The sequence below is a fragment of the Molossus molossus genome, unplaced genomic scaffold (genome assembly GCF_014108415.1).
Source record: "Molossus molossus isolate mMolMol1 unplaced genomic scaffold, mMolMol1.p scaffold_m16_p_4, whole genome shotgun sequence".
Lineage (NCBI taxonomy): Eukaryota > Metazoa > Chordata > Mammalia > Chiroptera > Molossidae > Molossus > Molossus molossus.
This window is the reverse complement of record NW_023425377.1, coordinates 92,630,441-92,650,922: the sequence shown is the minus strand read 5'-3', so window position 1 is coordinate 92,650,922 and position 20,482 is coordinate 92,630,441. Positions and strand designations below refer to the sequence as shown.

The window sequence follows — 20,482 nt, the reverse complement described above, 5'->3', positions numbered from 1 at the left end:
ATTTATCTACCCAATAAAATGGTTATCTCCATTTCTGCTATATGTGTTGATTCATTTTGAAAACATGTTTGGTGTTTTGCATTGGAAAGTAGTGTGCACAGTGCATTGGAAAGATAGTTCTAAACTGCCTTATGCTGTTCTCTGAGAATCTAAATATCAAACTATAAACAGGAAAATTAAATCACTCTCACACAAAATTCTTGACGAACTAGTATGTAAATTATGTCTAGTCAAAGGATGAGAGCAAATGTTTTATAGTTAAATATAACAAATTTTGAAGAAAATAAGTCTTACTTGAAGAGTTTTGTTTTGTTTTAGAAATTAGTAATCTATGACTACATTATTGATTGTTATTATCAGTATCATTAATAGCTATGACAATAAATGCAAAACTCAGGCTTACTCAGTGAGATGTTCAGGATTACTGATAGTAGCAGAAAGTGCCAGAAAGGGACACCGAATCATAACAAGAAGATGTTCCCAAACTTCTGCTCCAATTTCTCCCCCAAGACAGTGAACCTGGCAGTGTGGTAAAATAAACTCAGTATAAAATCAGTTACAATTTATTTTTCAAAATACTTATAGATTATGCTACCAGAACTTATTTCCTTCTTTCCGTATCCAGTAATGTTTATTTACCACTGATGAAGGTGGTCAAAGAATTCCAACATGATTTTGAGAAGAATTAAGCTGGGTTTGAGAATAATATGTTGAGAGATGACTTGCTCTATTATGCATGATGACAGCTGAAGTGTGAAAAAGATGATCACATGACATTGTAATGATACTCATAAGCAAAAACAAATTGAGCAAAAAACATATATATATATATATACACTTTGTAAGTCTTTTTTTTTTTTTTTAAGTTTTTTTTTCTTTATTGATTTAATTAATTTATTTTTTTGTTACAGATATTTTACCTTTTTACCCCATTAGCACCCCCCACCCCACCCCCCCTCCACCCTGTCCCCGGCTTAGTTGTCCATGTCCATTGGTCATGCATACATGCATATAAGTTCTGTGGTTTATCTCTTCCCACCCCCCCCACCCCCCATCCCCTCTTCTGAGGGATGTCAGTCTGTGCCCCACTTCCATGTGTCTGGGTCTACTGTATTCCTCAGACTGTTATGTTCATTATATTCCGTATATAAGTGAGATCATGTGGTATTTGTCCTTCTCTGCTTGGCTTCTTTCACTTAGGATAATACTTTCCAGTTCCCTCCATGTCGTCTCAAAGGATAAGAGATCTTTCTTTCTTACCGCTGCATAGTATTCCATGGTGTATATGTACCACAGCTTTTTGATCCATTCGTCTACTGGTGGACACTTGGGCTGTTTCCAGATCTTAGCTATTGTAAATAGTGCTGCTATGAACATGGGGGTACATATATTCTTCCTGATTGGTGTTTCAGGCTTCCTAGGGTATATTCCCAGCAGTGGGATCACTGGGTCAAATGGAAGTTCAATTTTTAATTTTTTGAGGTAGCACCATATTGTTTTCCATAGCGGCTGCACCAGTCTGCATTCCCACCAGCAGTGTATTAGAGTCCCCTTTTCTCCACACCCTCGCCAACACTTGTTGTTTGATGATTTGTTGATGGCGGCCATTCTGACAGGTGTGAGGTGATACCTCATTGTTGTTTTAATTTGCATCTCTCTGATGATTAGTGATGTTGAGCATTTCTTCATATGTCTCTTGGCCATTTGTATGTCCTGTTTGGAGAGGTGTCTATTCAGCTCCTCTGCCCATTTTTTAATTGGGTTCTTTGTCTTCCTTTTGTGGAGTTGTATGAGCACTCTGTATATATTGGAAATTAACCCCTTATCTGATACATCATTGGCAATGATGTTCTCCCATACAGTGGGTTGCCTTTCCATTTTGATTATTGTTTCTTTTGCTGTGCAGAAGCTTTTTAGTTTGATGTAGTCCCATGTGTTCATTTTCTCCTTTATTTCTGTTGCCTTAGGTGATGTATCAGTAAAAATTCTGCTCCGTATGATGTCCGAAATTTTGTTGCCTACATTTTCTTCTACAATTTTTATGGATTCACGGGTCACATTTAAGTCTTTTATCCATTTTGAGTCTATTTTTGTGTATGGTGTAAGTTGATGGTCTAGTTTCATTTTTTTGCATGTAGCTGTCCAATTTTCCCAACACCATTTATTAAAGAGGCTGTCTTTACTCCAGTGTATGCTCTTGCCACCTTTGTCAAATATTAATTGAGCGTATTGCCTTGGGTCCATTTCTGGGTTTTCAGTTCTGTTCCACTGGTCTATATGCCTGTTCTTGTGCCAGTACCAGGCTGTTTTGGTTACAGTCGCTTTGTAGTATAACCTGATATCTGGTATTGTGATCCCTCCAACTTTATTCTTCTTTTTCAAGATTGCTGTGGCTATTCGGGGTCTTTTTTGGTTCCATATGAACTTTTGAAGTATTTGTTCTAGTTCTATGAAATATGTCGTTGGTATTTTGATGGGGATTGCATTGAATCTATAGATTGCTTTGGGTAGTATGGACATTTTAATTATGTTAATTCTTCCAATCCATGAACAGGGTATGTGCTTCCAATTCTTTATATCTTCCTCTATTTCTTTTTTTAATGACCTGTAGTTTTCTGCAAATAGGTCCTTTACTTCTTTGGTTAAGTTTATTCCTAGGTATCGTAATTTTTTTGGAGCGATGGTAAATGGGATTGTTTTTTCAGTTTCTCTGTCTGTGAGTTCATCATTGATGTACAAGAATGCCGTCGATTTCTTGACGTTAATTTTGTATCCTGCTACTTTGCCAAATTCATTTATTAAGTCTAATAGATTTTTGATGGAGTCTTTAGGGTTTTCTATGTACAATATCATGTCATCTGCAAATAATGACAGTTTCACTTCCTCCTTTCCAATTTGGATCCCTTTTATTTTTTCTTCATGTCTGATTGCTGTGGCTAAGACTTCCAGTACAATGTTAAATAAGAGTGGCGAAAGTGGACATCCCTGTCTTGTTCCTGTTCTTAATGGAAATGTTTTTAGTTTCTGTCCATTGAGTATGATGTTGGCTGTAGGTCTTTCATATATGGCCTTTATTATGTCGAGATATGATCCCTCTGTTCCTACATTGCTGAGCGTTTTTATCAGAAATGGATGCTGGATTTTGTCGAATGCTTTTTCAGCATCTATTGATATGATCATGTGGTTTTTATTCTTCATTTTGTTTATGTGGTGTATCACGTTTATTGATTTGCGAATATTGTACCAGCCTTGCATCCCTGGAATGAATCCCACTTGGTCGTGGTGAATAATTTTTTTGATGTACTTCTGGATCCGATTTGCTAGTATTTTGTTCAGGATTTTGGCGTCTATGTTCATCAGGGATATTGGCCTGTAGTTTTCTTTCTTCGTAGTGTCTTTTTCTGGTTTTGGAATTAGAATTATGCTGGCCTCATAGAATGTGGTTGGAAGTCTTCCTTCTTCTTGAATTTTTTGAAATAGTTTGAGGAGAATGGGTGTTAGTTCTTTTTTGAATGTTCGGTAAAACTCCCCCGTGAAACCATCTGGGCCTGGGCTTTTGTTTGCTGGGAGAGTCTTGATTACCTCTTCAATTTCCTTAGTTGTTATTGGTCTGTTCAAGTTTTCTATCTCTTCCGGGAATAGTTTTGGGAGACTGTGTGTTTCTAGAAATTTGTCCATTTCGCTGAGATTGTCGAATTTGTTGCCATATAGTTGTTCGTAGTAGTTGTTAACGATCTTTTGTATTTCCGTGGTGTTGGTTGTTACTTCTCCTCTTTCATTTCTGATTTTGTGTATTTGCGTTCTCTCTCTTTGTTTCTTGGTGAGTCTAGCTAAGGGTCCATCTATCTTGTTTATCTTTCGAAAAACCAGCTCTTTGTTTCATTGATCCTTTGAATTGTTTTTTTGGTCTCTATGTCATTTATTTCTGCTCTGATCTTTACTATTTCCTTCCTTCTACTTGCTCTGGGGTTTTCTTTTTGTTTGCTTTCTAATTCTTTAAGCTGTGAGGTTAGACAGTCAATTAGAAATTTTTCTTGTTTTTTGAGGTAGGCCTGTAGTGCTATGAACTTCCCTCTCAGAACTGCTTTCGCTGCATCCCATAGATTTTGTGTTGTTGTGTGTTCATTTTCATTGGTTTCCAGGAAGTTTTTAATTTCTTCCTTGATCTCCTCGGTGACCCATTCATTGTTTAATAACATGCTATTTAGCCTCCATGTGTTGAAATGTCTTTGCATGTTCTTGTTGGAATTGATTTCTAGTTTCATGCCATTGTGATCTGAGAAGATGCTTGATATGATTTCAATCTTCTTGAACTTGTAGAGATTTAGTTTGTGTCCTATCATGTGGTCTATCTTTGAGAATGTTCCATGTGCACTTGAGAAGAATGTGTATTCTGTAGTTTTGGGGTGTAATTCTCTGTAGATATCTATTAAATCCATTTGGTCTAGTGCTTCATTTAGAGTCTCTGTTTCCTTGCTAATTTTTTGCCTAGAGGATCTATCCAGTGCTGTCAACGGGGTGTTGAAGTCCCCTGCTATGATTGTATTGTTGTCGATTTCTCCTTTGAAGTCCTCCAGAAGATTTTTAATATATTTTGGTGCTCCTATATTGGGTGCATATATGTTTATCAAGGTTATATCTTCCTGTTGGATAGATCCTTTCAATATTATGTAGTGGCCGTCTTTGTCTCTAGTTATGGTCTTCATTTTGAAATCTATTTTATCAGATATGAGAATTGCTACCCCAGCTTTTTTTTGCTTTCCATTTGCTTGGAAAATTTTTTTCCATCCCTTCACTTTCAACCTATGTGAGTCTTTTGTTGAGAGGTGTGTCTCTTGTAAACAACATATAGATGAGTCATGCTTTCTTATCCAATCAGCTACTCTGTGTCTCTTTATGGGAGCATTCAATTCATTTACGTTTAAGGTAATTATTGATATGTACTTATTTATTGCCATTTTTGTTTAGTGTGGTTCTATTTTTCTTCCCATTTCTACTGCTAATTACAGCAGTCCTTTTAACATTTCTTGCAGTGCTGGTTTGGTGCTAATGTATTCCCTTAGCTTTTTTTTGTCTGGGAAGCTCTTTATTTGATCTTCTATTTTGAATGATAGCCTTGCTGGGTAGAGTAGTCTTGGATTCAGATTCTTGTTTTTCATGACTTTGATTACTTCATGCCATTCTCTTCTGGCCTGTAGTGTTTCTTGTGAGAAGTCAGCTGAGAGCCTTATGGGGTTCCCTTTGTAGGTAACCTGTTGCTTCTCTCTTGCTGCTTTTAGGATTCTCTCTTTATCTTTGATTTGTGGCATTTTAATTACTATGTGTCTTGGTGTGGGCCTGTTTGGGTTCTTCTTACTTGGGACTCTCTGTGCTTCTTGAACTTGAATGCCTTCTTCCTTCACCAAATCAGGGAAGTTTTCTCTCACTATTTTTTTGAATATATTCTCTATCCCTTGCTCCTTTTCTTCTTCTTCGGGGACTCCTATGATGCGAATATTATTACGTTTCCAGTTGTCCCATAGTTCTCTTAAGCTGTCTTCCTGTTTTTTAATAGTTTTTTCCTTTTCTTTTTCTGATTGGTTGATTTTTTCTACCCTGTCTTCTAATTCACTGATCCGGTCCTCAGCTTCCCCTACTCTGCTTTTTAAACCTTCCAATGTGTTTTTCATTTCGGATATGTCATTTTTTATCTCTTCTTGTTGGTTTTTAATTTCCATTTGGCTTATTTTCAGTGTCTCTATGTCCTTACTCATGCTGTTCAGCTTCCTCAAGATCATGGCTCTGAATTCTAGCTCTGTTAACAGGCCTAATTGCTCCACAATGATCTCATCTTCGGTGGAGGTGTCTTGCTCTTTCATTTGGCTTCTGTTTCTGTGTTTCACCATTTTAGCTATCACTGCGGGCTTTGGAGCCTGTCAAGTTCTCCCTGTGGGTGTTGGTGTTCTGCTGTTTGTGGCTCCCTCTCCTGTGTTTAGATGAGCGAGGGAGGACCCACGTTGAACACCACTGTCAAGTCTTACTTTCCTGGTTAAAGTTGCCAGCCCAGGAAACGTACTGTTATCCTCTAGCTTTTTGCCTGGAGACTAGCAGTCTAGGTTAATTGATCAGTTTTGGGTTGTCAGTTGATTGAAAAACTCCCTCTGGTGCTCAGCCAAGGGGCTTTCAGGAGGGTGGGGCAGATGCTGGTTGTTAGTGAGCCTCAATTAGCACTTCAGTGGCCCACAGGGTGGGGTTGGATCTCCGAGGTAGGGGCTGCTGCCTCTCCTCAGAGCCTGGGAAGGAGCAATGTGGCCACCGTCCTGAGTGGCTGCACTCAGCCAAAGCTCTGAGCGCCCTCCAAACCCCGAGTGTCCCGACACAGTTCCAGTCCAGTCCGCCCTCCCTCCGCCGGAGCCCAAGGTGAGTGGCTGTGGCTGTTTCAGCCTTTGTCCCGGCTGCGCTGCGGGGCCGCCTGGGAGTGTGACCCGAGGGCGCTGTTCCCAGCTGAGGCCGCTGCCGAGCTGCCGACCGTGCGCTCCCAGCCCCGTCTCGCGCCTTCGCAAGCCTACCGGGATGGAGTCAGTGTCCCTCGTTGTATGGTCCTCGCAAGCTGCTTTTCTGTTGCTTTTTCCCGTCGATTTGTCTGTGTTATAGTTGTAATTCCAGTTTGGTTCTGGGAGACGGTCTGTGTAGCTCCGTTCACTCCGCCGCCATTTTTCGGTCTCCGTAAGTCTTGTTTAGAGATGAAATATTGGCCCTGGCCGGTTTGGCTCAGCGGTTATACCGTTGGCCTGCAGTCCAGAGAGACCCGGGTTCGATTCCCGCTAAGGGTATGTACCTCGGTTGCAGTTTGTCCCTGGCCCTGGTTGGTCGTGCGGTGGCAGCCACTCGATGTGTCCCTTTCACATTGATGTTTCTCTCGCTCTCTCTCTCCCTCTCTCTCCCTCCCACTCTACCTGAACAAAAAATGGAAAAATGTCCTCAGGTGAGGGAAAAAAAAAAAAGAAGAAATGAAATATTGGCTAAATCACAGCAATTACCACACAAAGATAAGATGAAAATTCTCTATAAAAATAAAACATTTTACTCGTGTCACTAATCCTATCACTGAAATGCAGATAAAAATGTTTATAAAACAAATTAATTTGAAATAAATAAACTTCTCTGGGCTTCAGTCTATAAATATACACAGAACATTTATTCTGTACCAGTCAAAAATCTAGAGAAAGCCTCGTCTTCTGACTGGATAAGTGATTATTAGCTCATTCATTTGTAGTTTGCCACAATGATATAAGCACCTACTAATAATATATGAAAGCCAGAACAACTTTAAAAGACTTGATTTTATATAATTTCTGTAAAATTCTAAGCTAACAATAAACTTTTATTTAGTAAAATTAGATCCTTGTGTATATTAGAGCCTATATTTTATGGAATAAAAAAGGAAAAAAAAACTCAGTTTCAAAAGTCTTGTTTATCCTTAACTTCTGATTTTCACTGAAGCCTTTATCTTTCACGAAGAAGCATTTATCTACTATGAAGCAGGACTTTGGAGAGGTAAAGAGATGCTTTCAACAAGCTTTCAGTCAAAACAGAGAAAAAAGAAAAACATGTCATTGACACCAGAAATATATTGATAATAAGATCATTTTTTTTAAAGTGTGTGTGTGTGTGTGTGTGTTCAAGTGCCGGTAGATCAGAGATAAATGTAGAATTTATAATGATGAAGTAAGACCTGGTAAGAAGTACTTTTTTCAGTATTTTTACTAAAGATGCAAAAGATAAGATTTAAAATAAACATTTTGCCGTGTTCCCTGCACTGTTATGCGAGGGGACATTTCTCGCACCTTTTCCCTCTGTGTGTCTGCGCTGGGTTACAGCACGGAAGACGGACGCTGCCTGCTGCTCCAACCTTGGCTCCGCACTCCGCATGGGTGAGAAAAGGCATCTCTGCCTCAATTCAGTAGCCATAAAAATTGTAACTACTCTGCCCTGGCCAGTTTGACTCAACCCACAGACCAAAGGGTTTCGGGTTTGATTCCTGATCAAGGGCACATGCCTGGGTTGTAAGTTTGAACCCCGACTAGGGCTGTGCAGGAGGCAACCAATCTATGTCTCTCTCTCTCTCCCTCTCTTCCACTCTATCTAAAAAATAATGGAAAAATATCCTTGGGTGAAGATTAATAACAACAAAAAATTGTAACTACTTTACTGTTTTTCTGAAGAGTAAATGGCATTATAGCTGGACATTTAGAATAAATATCCACAGTAGACATTCAAATGATGGTAGCTGTCAGAATTTTATGTATAGCAATATGTGTAATATAATAATGCATATATAAATCAATCTTTGCATTCTTCTTCAACTTTTGTTTTATTGTAAAATGTAACATTCAATAATTGTATAAAAACAGACTTTCAAGCCCTGGCCAGTTTGGCTCAGAGGTTAGAGCGTCAGCCTGCGGTCCAGAGAGACCCGGGTTCAGTTCCCGCTAAGGGCACCTACCTCAGCTGCAGTTTGTTCCTGGCCCTGGTTGGTCGTGCAGGTGGCAGCCATTCGATGTGCCCTTTCACGTCGATGTTTCTCTCTCTCTCTCTCTCTCTCTCTTCCTCTCCCTCCCCCCCCACTCTATCTGAACAAAAAATGGAAAAATGTTCTTGGGTGAGTATTAAAAAAAAAACAAAAAAACAGACTTACAATTATCTAAGTATTATTCAGATTAACTGAGTAAAGCAAACATTCTAATAATTCAAAAACATATATATATGTGTGTATATATATATATATATATATATATATATATTTCCAGTGTCTCAGAAGTTCATATTATAACAACCTCTTTCAGTGGTTATGTTATTTTCTAAAAATCATGGCTTGGTTTTCATTGTACTTCTTTATATACACATATGTGTGTGTTCACAAACAATGTAAGTTGATTTTTCCAGTTTTGTAAGGTTTTGCCATTTGAATTATATAGTATGTGCCCTTTTGTGTCTAACTTCCTTTGATCAGTATTATGATTTGAAGAATATTCTGTTATATTTATTTTCATTGACCTTTGTATTCTATTGTATAAACATACCACATTTTGTTATTATTTCCACTCTGAGGGACATTTGTGTTGCCACTCTGCATTGCTACTCTGAACATTTTGTACATGGTTCCCTGTCCACATGTGTGACCGTTCTGAAGTTCTGTCATCGTCATTAGGTTTTGTCAAAACGATTTCCAAAGTGGCCCCCCATTCGCAGCGGACGGGCTTCCCATCGCTTTTCCTCTCAACACTGACACTGTCAGCTTCTAACCTGCAGCCTGGTCGGTGTGTTTCACTGTGACTTTAGTTGAGTGTCTTTCCAGGGGTGTATTAGACATTTGAAAATCTTCTTTTGTGATTGCCTTCTCTCTTGATCCTTTAAAGAAAGCCTTATATATGTTGAATGAGAGGTTTTTGCCAGTTATGAATTACAAATACCTCCCATTCAGTGGCTTGTAATTTCATTCTCTTCATACATTTAGATGAATAAAAATTCTTGATTTGAATGTAAATTTGCTAATCTCTTTTTCATAGATTAACCATTTACTTATGTTTAAACCATTTAACATTGATTTTGTGCATGATGCGAGGAAATAATCTGATATTTTTCTCTTTCACATTTATTTCCAATTTTTCCAATACTGTTTCCGGAGCCACTTTTTGCTTAAATAAAATGTTCATCCATGGTTCTATTTCTGACTGTCTGGCCCATTTGTCTACATGCTTATCCCTGTTTCAGAAGATATCACTTTATTACCATAGGTCTCTAACAAATCCTGATACCTGATAGAGCAAGTTTGTTCACCTTGCTCTTCTTTTTCAAATGCATATCTTTGCCTACTTTAATATTCTTTTTCATATGCATCTTGGCTACTTTTTCCTTTTTGCATTTTCATGTAAGTATCAGAATCAGGTTACCAGCACCCCCCATCCCGCAAACACACACACTCAAAGTGCACACACACCCACACCCACAAATATCACAGAAAAAAAATCCATGAGTTCTTATTTGTGATGGCACTAAATCTATAGAACAATTTGGGGACCTAATTGTCCAAAATGATATATTTGTGTTCAAAGTGATCTATCATAATTATAATCACAATCATTGAAGTTATAATCATAATACTGAATTTTCTGATGCAAAAAAAACGTGGAGTGCCCTGGCTGGTATTGCTTACTTTGTGCACCAAAAGCATCGTCCAGTGCACGGAAAAGTTGCCGGTCTGATTCCCAGTCAGGGCACATGTCTGGCTCATGAGTTCAGTTCCTGGTCGAGGTGCATACGGGAGGCAATGAATTGATGTTTCTCTCTCACACTGATGTTTCTCTGTCTCTCTCTCTCTCTTCCTCTCCCTTCCCCTCCCCTCCTCTAAAAAATCGATAAAAACATTTTTGAAAAAATGTTTATGTGCTAGAGGGCAAGGAGATGGAGTTCTATCTGGGGCGGGGGAACATGAACTTTTTCCCTAGGTATCTCTATTAATTTTAGTCTTTTAAAAAATCTTATTAAATGTCACTCAGTAAAGTTTAATGATTTCTTTATAAAAGTCCTGTACATTCTTTTAAAAATTTATTCCAAAGTACTTTGTATATTTAATTATAGCATAAATTATATTAAAAATTCTTGTTTATCTCATTTTCTCAATATGTGTTGCTGATATGAAAATTATTTATCAATTTAAATTTCAAAGATGAAAAATATAAAAATATACTCTTAACCTAAATGTAATTAAGCTAGAAATACAAACCAAAAAGATAGTTTAATAAGTATATTTAAAAATTAACAAATTTAATAAACCTATGAACAAAAAATTAAATCATGATGGCAATTAAAAGATATTTTAAACTGAATCATAAAAAATGTAATGTTTCAAATGTTGCTAAGGCAGTACTTTAATGTACAACCTTCAATACATTAATATATTAGAAAAGGATTCAAAATTCACGTTCAAATTAGGTCATCTTCCTAACTTTACAGCCTTTGTTGTTTATTTTAGTCTGTTTACTTGTTTTGTTTGCTCGTTTGTATTTTGTTTTTCATTTCCTTCCTGGGATTATTCATTAAATGAATGCTAGCTAGCAGTATGAGGCACTTTCACTTTTAATCCAGCAATAGAGGGACATGACTAATTTAGCCATTAATTAGACTGGTATAGGTAATAGGAAGTACCTCTTAAAAGATTATTGGCTCAGTGGGATAGACGTTTTATAGCTAAAAGAAAAAAAAGTCTATTGCTAACGTCTTTGGTGTGTCCGGTGATTTCTGGGATATTTTTCCTCTGCTATTATCACTCTTACTCTAGAAATTTTCCCATTTTTCTTTTTAACTCCTTCTGGATCCCTTTTAACATCAGCACCTTCAGCCTAACATTAACATCCCTTCCATAAAGGGAATATTTACATTAATAACTGTCCATACAATTGCCATCTTTTCTATAATTCGAAAGCTACATATTTTATGTGCATAAAAATAGTGGAATAATAGTAATGAAGGCAGCATACCTCATCAAATATGACATATCTCATCCTTTCCACCCACTTTTGATTACGAGGCGATATCAAGAGTATTTCCAAACACTGAGGCACTGTCACTAATATCTGTTTAAAAACATAGGAAACCACTGATCAAATTTTTTTTTAATCTCAAGCTTTAACTTTTTTTGTTTTGACATTATTACAGATGTGCCCCATGCCCCCCCACTTTGCCCCTCCACTCAAACTCTGCCCTCCCCTCCTTTTAAACATCAATGAAATATTTTAGAAGAGACACTATGTTGCTATTAGCATTTTCATGAAAACAACCATCTCATTTGTGCCAGAATAAAACAAATTTGTGTAACAAATATACATTGTGGTTGATACATTCAAAAAGTTAAGCTTATTTCATACAGAAACATGCTCCCATGCAGTACATTGGAAATATAAAATCATCACAATTTGAAACCATCACCATTGAAGGAAGCTGCTTCCTTGTGTTGAAATTTCAGAAAACATTTTATTTCATATAGAAAATATAATTTTTTAACATTATTAAATAAAAATAATATAAGCAATGTTGAAATAAAAATATAGCCCTGGCCGGTTTGGCTCAGCAGTTAGAGCATCGGTCTGCGGTCCAGAGAGTCCTAGGTTCAGTTCCCGCTAAGGGCACGTAACTCAGTCGCAGTTTGTCCCCGGCCCTGGTTGGGTCAGGGCCATGCAGGAGGCAGCCACTCAATGTGTCCCTTTCACGTCGATGTTTCTCTCTCTCTCTCTCCCTCTCTCTCTCTCCAACTCTATCTGAACAAAAAATGAAAAAGTGTCCTCGGATGAGGATAAAAAAAAAATTAAAAATATATTTCTCAGGGTAATTGTGAATTTAATATCCTCACATTAAAACTTTGAAGTGCCGCCTGGCTGGTTTGGCTCAATGGTTGCTGGTGTGGCTCAATGGTTGAGTGTCGACCCATGCACCAAGAGGTCACCGATTTGATTCCCGGTCAGGGTACATGCCAGGGTTGTGGGCCAAATCCCCAGTGGGGGGCATGCAAGAGGTAGCCAATCGATGTTCTCTCTCATCGATGTTTCTATGTCTCTCTTCTTCTCCCTTCCTCTCTCTAAAATCAATAAAAAAAAAAATTTTTTTTTAACTTTGAAGTGCCTATCAAAGAGCTTTAAATATGCATTATTATTTATTATGCATTCATGTATGTGACATACCTGAGAATTAAAGACGTCGTGACGGTAATCTCGTGTGAACACTCCACACACCACTAACCCTTTCGGCAGTGCTTTGGTAAACAAGCTGCAGACAGTTCCTACCACTTGATTAACAAGAGCCTTAAATCATAAAAGATATAACCTGCTATTCAGTAATCACTGACAACACTGAAAAAATTGTTTAAACAAATATCTGCAACAAATTTACATGCACAAAGTACAGTACCAAGTTTATATAACTCTTTCTTAATAAAAGAATTACTGCACCAAATGCTTCCCACTGGTTCCATTTTAACGTTTTCCTGAATGTATACTATATCACAGTTTTTATTAATGTGATAGCTAAAAACAATAAACAATCTATGCCACATAAATGGGATACCTATTGGAACAGGTGAAATCAGATAATGATTTTTTTATTTAAAAACTCTAATTGAGCCTGGCCAGCCTGGCTCAGTGGTTGAACACTGACCCATGCACCAAGAGGTCACTGGTTTGATACCCTGTCAGGGCACAGGCCCAGGTTGTGGGCCCAATCCTTAGTGGGGAGTATGCAGGAGGCGGCCAATCATTGTTCTGTCTCATGGATGTTTCTATCACTCTCTTCCTCTCCCTTCTTCTCTCTCTAAAAATCAATAAATAAATTTGAAAAAAAATGTTTACACAACTAATTGGTCCTCCAATAATAAGCACATTACCTAACTTTACTGAGCCTCAGTCTTCTCATCTGTAACGTGAGAGGGCTGGGTGATAGCATAGGGAGGATCCCCCCAACACTAGCGTTCTCACTGCATCTTTAAGGCCTGCAGTGAAGTATTCTCCTTGGGAAAGAGAGAGGAAGGAATACCCCAAATCCCTTCCAGGTGAAGAGGAAAATTCTGATTTGGCCAAGAGTCTCTAGACATCGTTCTCCACAGGTTGCTGTAAAGGAAGAAGGCTGCAGCATTTGTGGTAGTCAGGGGCTACTCCCCAGAGCATGAAGGCAAAATGGGAAGGGCTGCTTGTCCCTCTGCTGCGCTCTCTTGTGAACTTATCTATACTCTCTTAGCCCTGGCACAGATATCATCAAATGGTTTCTTTTAGTAAGATTCTCAAAAGTGTGAAATCTTGATTTTTAAAAAATAAGTGCTGGACCTAAGGACGTTTAAGAAATAAAATGAATAAAAAACAAGGGTTCATGGTACCATTTATTGATCACGGTTTACACCCAGACAATATATTAGATGCCTTAAATACATCATCTTACTTAATGCTTAGAATAAAAGTACAGCAATCCCCGCTTATCCATGAAACTGGGGGTAGTAGCAAATCTTATATACAGAACCTTGTTTTTTCCTATACATAAATACCATGTTGCTTTTACAGCTTGTCCCTGGCCTATCCAAGTTGCCAATGTCACTACTCTTGCAATCTGGGGCCTTTATTAAGGAAAATAAGGTTCCTTGAACACAAGCACTTCAATGCCACCACAGTCAATCTGATAACCCAAAGGGCTGCTAAGAGACTACTGGGCAGGGAGTGCATATGGTAGACTCTGGATGGCTCATGTCTCGGGCAGGACAGAATGGGATGGTGCAAGATTTCATCCTGCTACTCAGAACAGCATGCAAGTAACACGAATTATTCATTTTTGTAATTTTCCATTTAATATTTTTGGACCATGATTGGCCATGGAAAACAAAAACCATGAAAAGTAAAACCATAGATAAGGGGGACTCTTGTATACTATAAGAAACTAGCCCAGCTGGTTTGGCTCAGTGGTTGAGTATCGACCCATGCACCAAGAGGTCGCCGGTTCGATTCCCGGTCAGGACACATGCCCAGGTTGTGGGCCTGATCCCCAGGGGGGGACATGCAGGAGGCAGTCAATTGATGTTCTCCCTCATCGATGTTTCTATCTCTCTGTCCCTCTCCCTTCCTCTCTCTCAAAAATCAATAAAGGAAAGAAAAGAAAAAAAGAATAAAGAAACTGGCTCAAGATCACACAGCCCATAAAGCACTCACATCCGTGACTGCAATGCCGGAACCTGTACACTCTGCCACCTCTCTATGATTAAGGACACAAACGGCAGCTGAGGAAAATTACTGTAATATACATAGCGTCATGTGCACACATTACCTTTGTTGGAGCAACATACACGATCACTCCATCATTGCTCTCTCTCAGCACTTTCTCCATGCAGTAGTAGGAAGCATACGTTTTCCCCGATGAGGTCGGGGCAACAATCACAGCTGATTCATTATTATCCACAACATCAAGAAGTTCCCTCTAAATTAAAAAAAAAAAAAAATTACACTTCATTTTGCAAATACATATATGGTGTCAAATTTTAATTTAAAGACAACTATATCTACTTCAAATTAGTATTCACAATTTCTTCTGAGACACAGCAGTTAGCGTTCAATGGCAGGTATTTAAGGGAATCATCATTTTCTGTTATATAGAAATAATTCATTTCTCACTTTCTATTAAAAAGTTATTTACTTAAACTTGGATAAAAATACCCAAATAAACAGATCCATCACAAAGGGGCCTACCCAGGTTATCATGCAGCCCAGCTCTCTGCATTCTTTTTTAGCTTGAGTTGGGGAACCATAGACTAAAATAAAAATCTGCTGTTCTTTATCTATTTTTCTATTTATAAACTAAGTTCAACAAATTCATACAGTGTAGAAAATAGCAGTTTTTTAAAAAAAATGCACACATGTAATAGGCAATATATTTATCACTATTTATCATACTAAATTATGAATGACTCTGCTGTTTAACATTGGGACAATCTGAAACATTGGGACTACTTTCAAAAACCAGTAAACTCTTGCTAAATATATATCATGAAACATGAGGTACTATGTTTTGAAATTAAATTGATATAGATAATAATTCCATGGTATAATGAATGGTTAAGAGCAGTCTAACTGGAGTTAGAGAGCTTCATTTTTAATCCAGGCTCTATGACTTAATAGAACCAATTCTTTTTTCATTTCAATGGACTCTTTTCTCCATTTTTATTGTCACTACGTTGCATTCCATAGTGATAAAATCCAAAATGTGTTACACACAATGAGATGTGAAACAACAGTTTCCATCAAGTTTCTTCGCTTTTCCATGCTGCAGACTTTTTTGGTAAATACCTGCCATGTGTCTGGTATAAAATGTTGCACCCTGGGATCAGGATCACTTCTTTCTTCTTGAAATAAGTAAGGGCCCATATATGTTAACTGAAACCGAGCTGCTCCCATGCGAACTGAATATTTAGAAATATCCTTCTTAGTACCTGATTCCTGCATCTAAAGTAAATATTACATATTAGATTTTCATATTTATAATTTTTAATCTGGGCAAGGAAATTATTACCAATCATGTTGCAGTTTGCTTTGCTTCAACAAAATTATTATTTCATGTTTCACAATTGCTTACAACGGAGGATGAGATATAGGTATTACATCTTCATTATAAGTTTTTAAATACTATATTATATGAAGTACCGTGTTCCATAGAATATAAGGAAAATGCAATATGAAGTTAATCTTTACATTGCAAATCAGCATAGTCTTTGATAATTGTTAAATTTGAACAACCTTGTATGCATACACACATGCACACACACACAATACAATTTGTGTTTCAATTAAGGAACTCTTACCAATTTTAAAAGGACATGTTTAGTAAAGAAAATGTTTTTATATAATGAGTATATATTATCTCAGAAATTATTTTATGCAAACAATTCTACCCAATGGTTAAACAACTTATCACAGAGGAATCCACTGTCACAATAAACTCACATATTTGATGTGGCCACTGTTGGCTTTGATAACACTTGATTATAATATTAGCAAAGCATGGAAAATATACATTCATATTTTATGGTGTTCTAGCTGAGAATTAGCCACAAACCATGTTTTTAAATATTGATGGTTTGAAGAAGGAAAATCTTTCTTTTAAAAATTACCAAAAATATAATTAAAAATTTTAAATGACCAGTATTTTTTCCATTTATTTTTTTATAAGTAAAAAAATATAATAGTTTTGGTCATGCAATAATAAAGCAAATGTCCCATTTCAGAGCTGGATCAGAGATTTCATATCTGGAATTAGAAACAGTGAGGAGCTAGAATTCTGTCCATCATCATCTAGGTTTTTATTATTATTATTATGTGTTTTGTTTCTGTTTTGTGTTTCTTTTTTTAAGAAAGAAAGAATTGCTTTCCTAGAGCTTGTGAATTTATTTAGAAAAACTCTTTTTTCCCCAATTTCTCCAGTCCATCAAAGGAATGGGGAACCATCGCTCTCCCGTGGTGGGAAATATGCTATACACTCTTGCCATATGAGGTAAGGACAGAGCAGCCAAAAAAAGAGACGTCTTGTCCACACTGTGATTGGACCTAGGTTATGAGCTCATCTCATATTCTGCATTGAGATATTTTTTTGCAGTGTAATTTATTTCCATATCACAGGCTTTCAAAAGCCTTGTTAAATATTGCCGTTGAATTTTAGCTATGGCACTTGGCTAATCAAAATGCAGGGCTTTTCTCATTCTGGATATGAAGTATGATAGAAAAGAGAAAAGCTACCTAGGAGAGCTTTCCAGAGGGGTCTATAGAATTGCCAAGGATTGGCTTAAAGTCATCCTGAGATTATGGAAACGAGATGCAGCCAGAAAGGATGTGTGGGCCCTGTTAGCATTCTTCAGGACTGGGCAAAGTAGATAAAGGCTGGATCTCGGTGGTGGGTCAGTGTGAAAATTCAGAAAAGTTATAGAGCCATTAAAGGAAGGACTAGTTCAGGAGAAAATGCAAGGCTAACTATGTGTCTTTCTGGCTGTCATCCTGTACTGGCTTCTTCTCTCCCCACCCTTCCATTCCTCTGTGAATGGAAAGAATCTCCACTTGACCAAGATCAAGCAAAAACGCAAGCACATCTGCCCAGTTTCTAAATACACTATATCATGGCTCTCTAGTCATTATTGGAGAGGTATTTTGATGTAAAAAAAAAAAAATTTTTCTCTTCAAACACATTCATTTGAAGTAATAGGTGAAGACAAATGAGAAGCTTAAAGGAGTCAGTATATGTAAGAACATCAAACAGAAATAACTGTAAGTAAAATTTTCTTAGGGGAGAAAATTAAATTGATTCATTTCTCTGAGGATGAATGTTAGTTCTTTCCAGAAGTCTTCAGAAATCTTCCAGATAAACGGACAACAAAATTTACAGGCAACAATCACATTTATAGGAGAATTCTTGCCTTCTCTGTACTCATCCTTTCTTTTATTTTACTTCCAGAGGCATAGCAATAAACAGGAAATAAAATGTCCCTGCTCCTAGAGAATGTATATTCTAATTCTGAGGAACAAACAATAAACTAATGGATAAAACACATGCACACAAAATTGAGATAGTGACATATGCTGTTAAGAAAGAGAAATAAATGTCTTAGTGACTTCATGAGTGGAGGGAAATGTGGAGGAAATGCTACTTAAAATTGGACGGTTTCTAGTCAGCCATAAAATGTTTTTTGATGTCATGATGTTTCACCCAAAACATTTACAACAAAGGAGTAAGCCACACTAAACTCAGAGGGAATAAACATTCCTATGGAAGAAACAGCTGACGCAATACTGAGGCAAAAAGGAATCCTATCCACTCAACAAACAGAACAATTCGAAATGATAACAGATTGGTAATCAGGGACCAGCTATGTAGGGCCCTTTGGGCTTTGGTAAAAAATGTATTCTAAGTAAAATGGGGAGCCCCTGTGCTTAATCCATTCGGGCTGCACAACAAAAATACCATAAACTGGATGGCTTGCAAACAACAAACATTTACTTCTCATAGTTTTGAAGGTTGGGAAGTTCAAGATCATGGCCCTGGCAGATTTGGTGTCTGGTAAGAGCCTGCCCTTGTACAGCCACTGTTTTGCATATGATGAAGGGAGGAGCTAGCTTTCTGGGGTGTGTGTGTGTGTGTGTGTGTGTGTGTGTGTGTGTTGATTAATACATTTTTATTTCAAATAAATCTCAAACTTTCAGAAAAGTTGCAAAGAACCAAGAACCTTCTTTCTGGAACCCGTTCAGAATAAGTTGCCAGCATGGCACTCCATCCTGAACACCTTAATGCGGAGTCTCTTTTACAAGGGCAGTGATACTGTTAATGAGGGCTCCACCCTCATGACTTAATCACCTTCCAAAGGCTCCAGCTTCAAATACCACCACTCCGGTAGTTAAACAGAGTGGGGGACACAAACATTTAGACCATAGAACACCTATTACATATAAAGCATTCATTCTAGGTGAAAACAAATTCATCAAAACATTAGATCTGTGTGTATACAGGATGATACATAGCTAACCATTAACTTAATCTAATAAGCATTAACTCGAAATATACTCCATAAAATATTTTATACATGTACACAGATATGAATGTCATGTAATATTTTTATAGCATCTACCTGGGGACATAATGAGTGTGCCAAGTTGTCAAATCCAATGTATTTTAGACATTTGGCTAATTTTTGTCGATGTGTATTTTTTACTAGTACTGAATATTTTCCATGGATTATATGAATCCTTTTCATCAAGCTAATTATTATGCTTATATCTCTGGATTCTGCTTCTGTAAAAAACAAAATTGTTATGCATAACTTAAGTTATATAAGATATTGATAATAAAACCCCAACGCTGATTTAATTTTATGACAAGATAAGAAAAGCATAATCATATGAATCACTCATAATAATTGAGTAATTCATAGTGACTAGTCCATTACATAGCAGCTAAAAGCAGGATTGCCAGCTTCAGCAAAAGAAAAAATACAGGCAATACAGTTCGAGATATATATAGTTCACAATATATAGTAAAAATAAAATTGCTATTTATCTGAAATTCAAAGTTAACTCGTCTGTCCTTGATTTAGAAACTGGAAAAGTTACATTTCTAAGTTTCTTTTTCTTTATATAGATAATGGGGATACTAATAATAGGTGTGACCTCATATGGTTATTATAAGGACTAAACAAGTTAATGTATATAAAATGATACAATAACGACAGCAGTTATTATTAACCCCAAGCATTAATGTGGAGAATGGGCTGAACTGAGATTTTTTAAGGGGGCCATTCAATATTTTATTTGTTTAATATTTACTTCCCTGTGAACACAGTTAAGAGATAAGTATCTTCATCTTCCCTGCAATAAAAAAAATATTCATTCTCTTGCCCTCATCCAAACACTGTTGTGTCCCAATTTATTAATCATTTATTTTCTGCATATGCTTTGGAGTAAGAATGTTGTATCAAAGTTCTTGCCCTGTCACTGACCTTTGGGCACATAATTTGTTCTATTAAAACCTCAATTTCTTACATGTAATATCAGGGTAATGGAACCACCTCAAAGAATTGTGAGAATTTATATACATATATACAGTCAGCGCTCCAATAACATTTTATTCAACATTATTTCATTGTAACACTAATGAGATGCCTTAGGAAATTAATTTCTGTTGATATCAATTAGCCTGTGGTAAAATTAGTTTCGCTATACATTGTTTTTCCTAAAGTCACAGAAGCTATAGATTACTTTACATGAAAATGTACTGTGTATAGCTTTGGTTGTGGTCATCACACTCTATTGCAGTTAGTTTAGCATGTGCCTAACTCCCTTAAGAGACTGTTCATTAAGCACCTTCAGAGCAAGTCTCATGTTCTTCTTGTCAGAAGCCCTATGGACACCTAATAAGGTACTCAGTTCATGACTGGCCTTGA

At 37.1% G+C, this 20,482-nt stretch overlaps 1 protein-coding gene across 1 annotated transcript in view; it reads right to left on the bottom strand.

The window, feature by feature from the left end:
- The window catches only part of LOC118643957 (probable ATP-dependent RNA helicase DDX60), a 114,573-nt gene that overhangs the window by 45,518 nt on the left and 48,573 nt on the right, over positions 1–20,482 (bottom strand). The window contains exons 14-19 of the mRNA XM_036282270.1: positions 19,166–19,335; positions 15,852–16,007; positions 14,836–14,985; positions 12,717–12,836; positions 11,520–11,615; positions 404–519 (exon numbers count right to left, since the gene is read on the bottom strand). Coding sequence (XP_036138163.1) covers positions 404–519; positions 11,520–11,615; positions 12,717–12,836; positions 14,836–14,985; positions 15,852–16,007; positions 19,166–19,335 — 808 coding nt within the window. The remainder of the gene's footprint in view (positions 1–403; positions 520–11,519; positions 11,616–12,716; positions 12,837–14,835; positions 14,986–15,851; positions 16,008–19,165; positions 19,336–20,482) is intronic.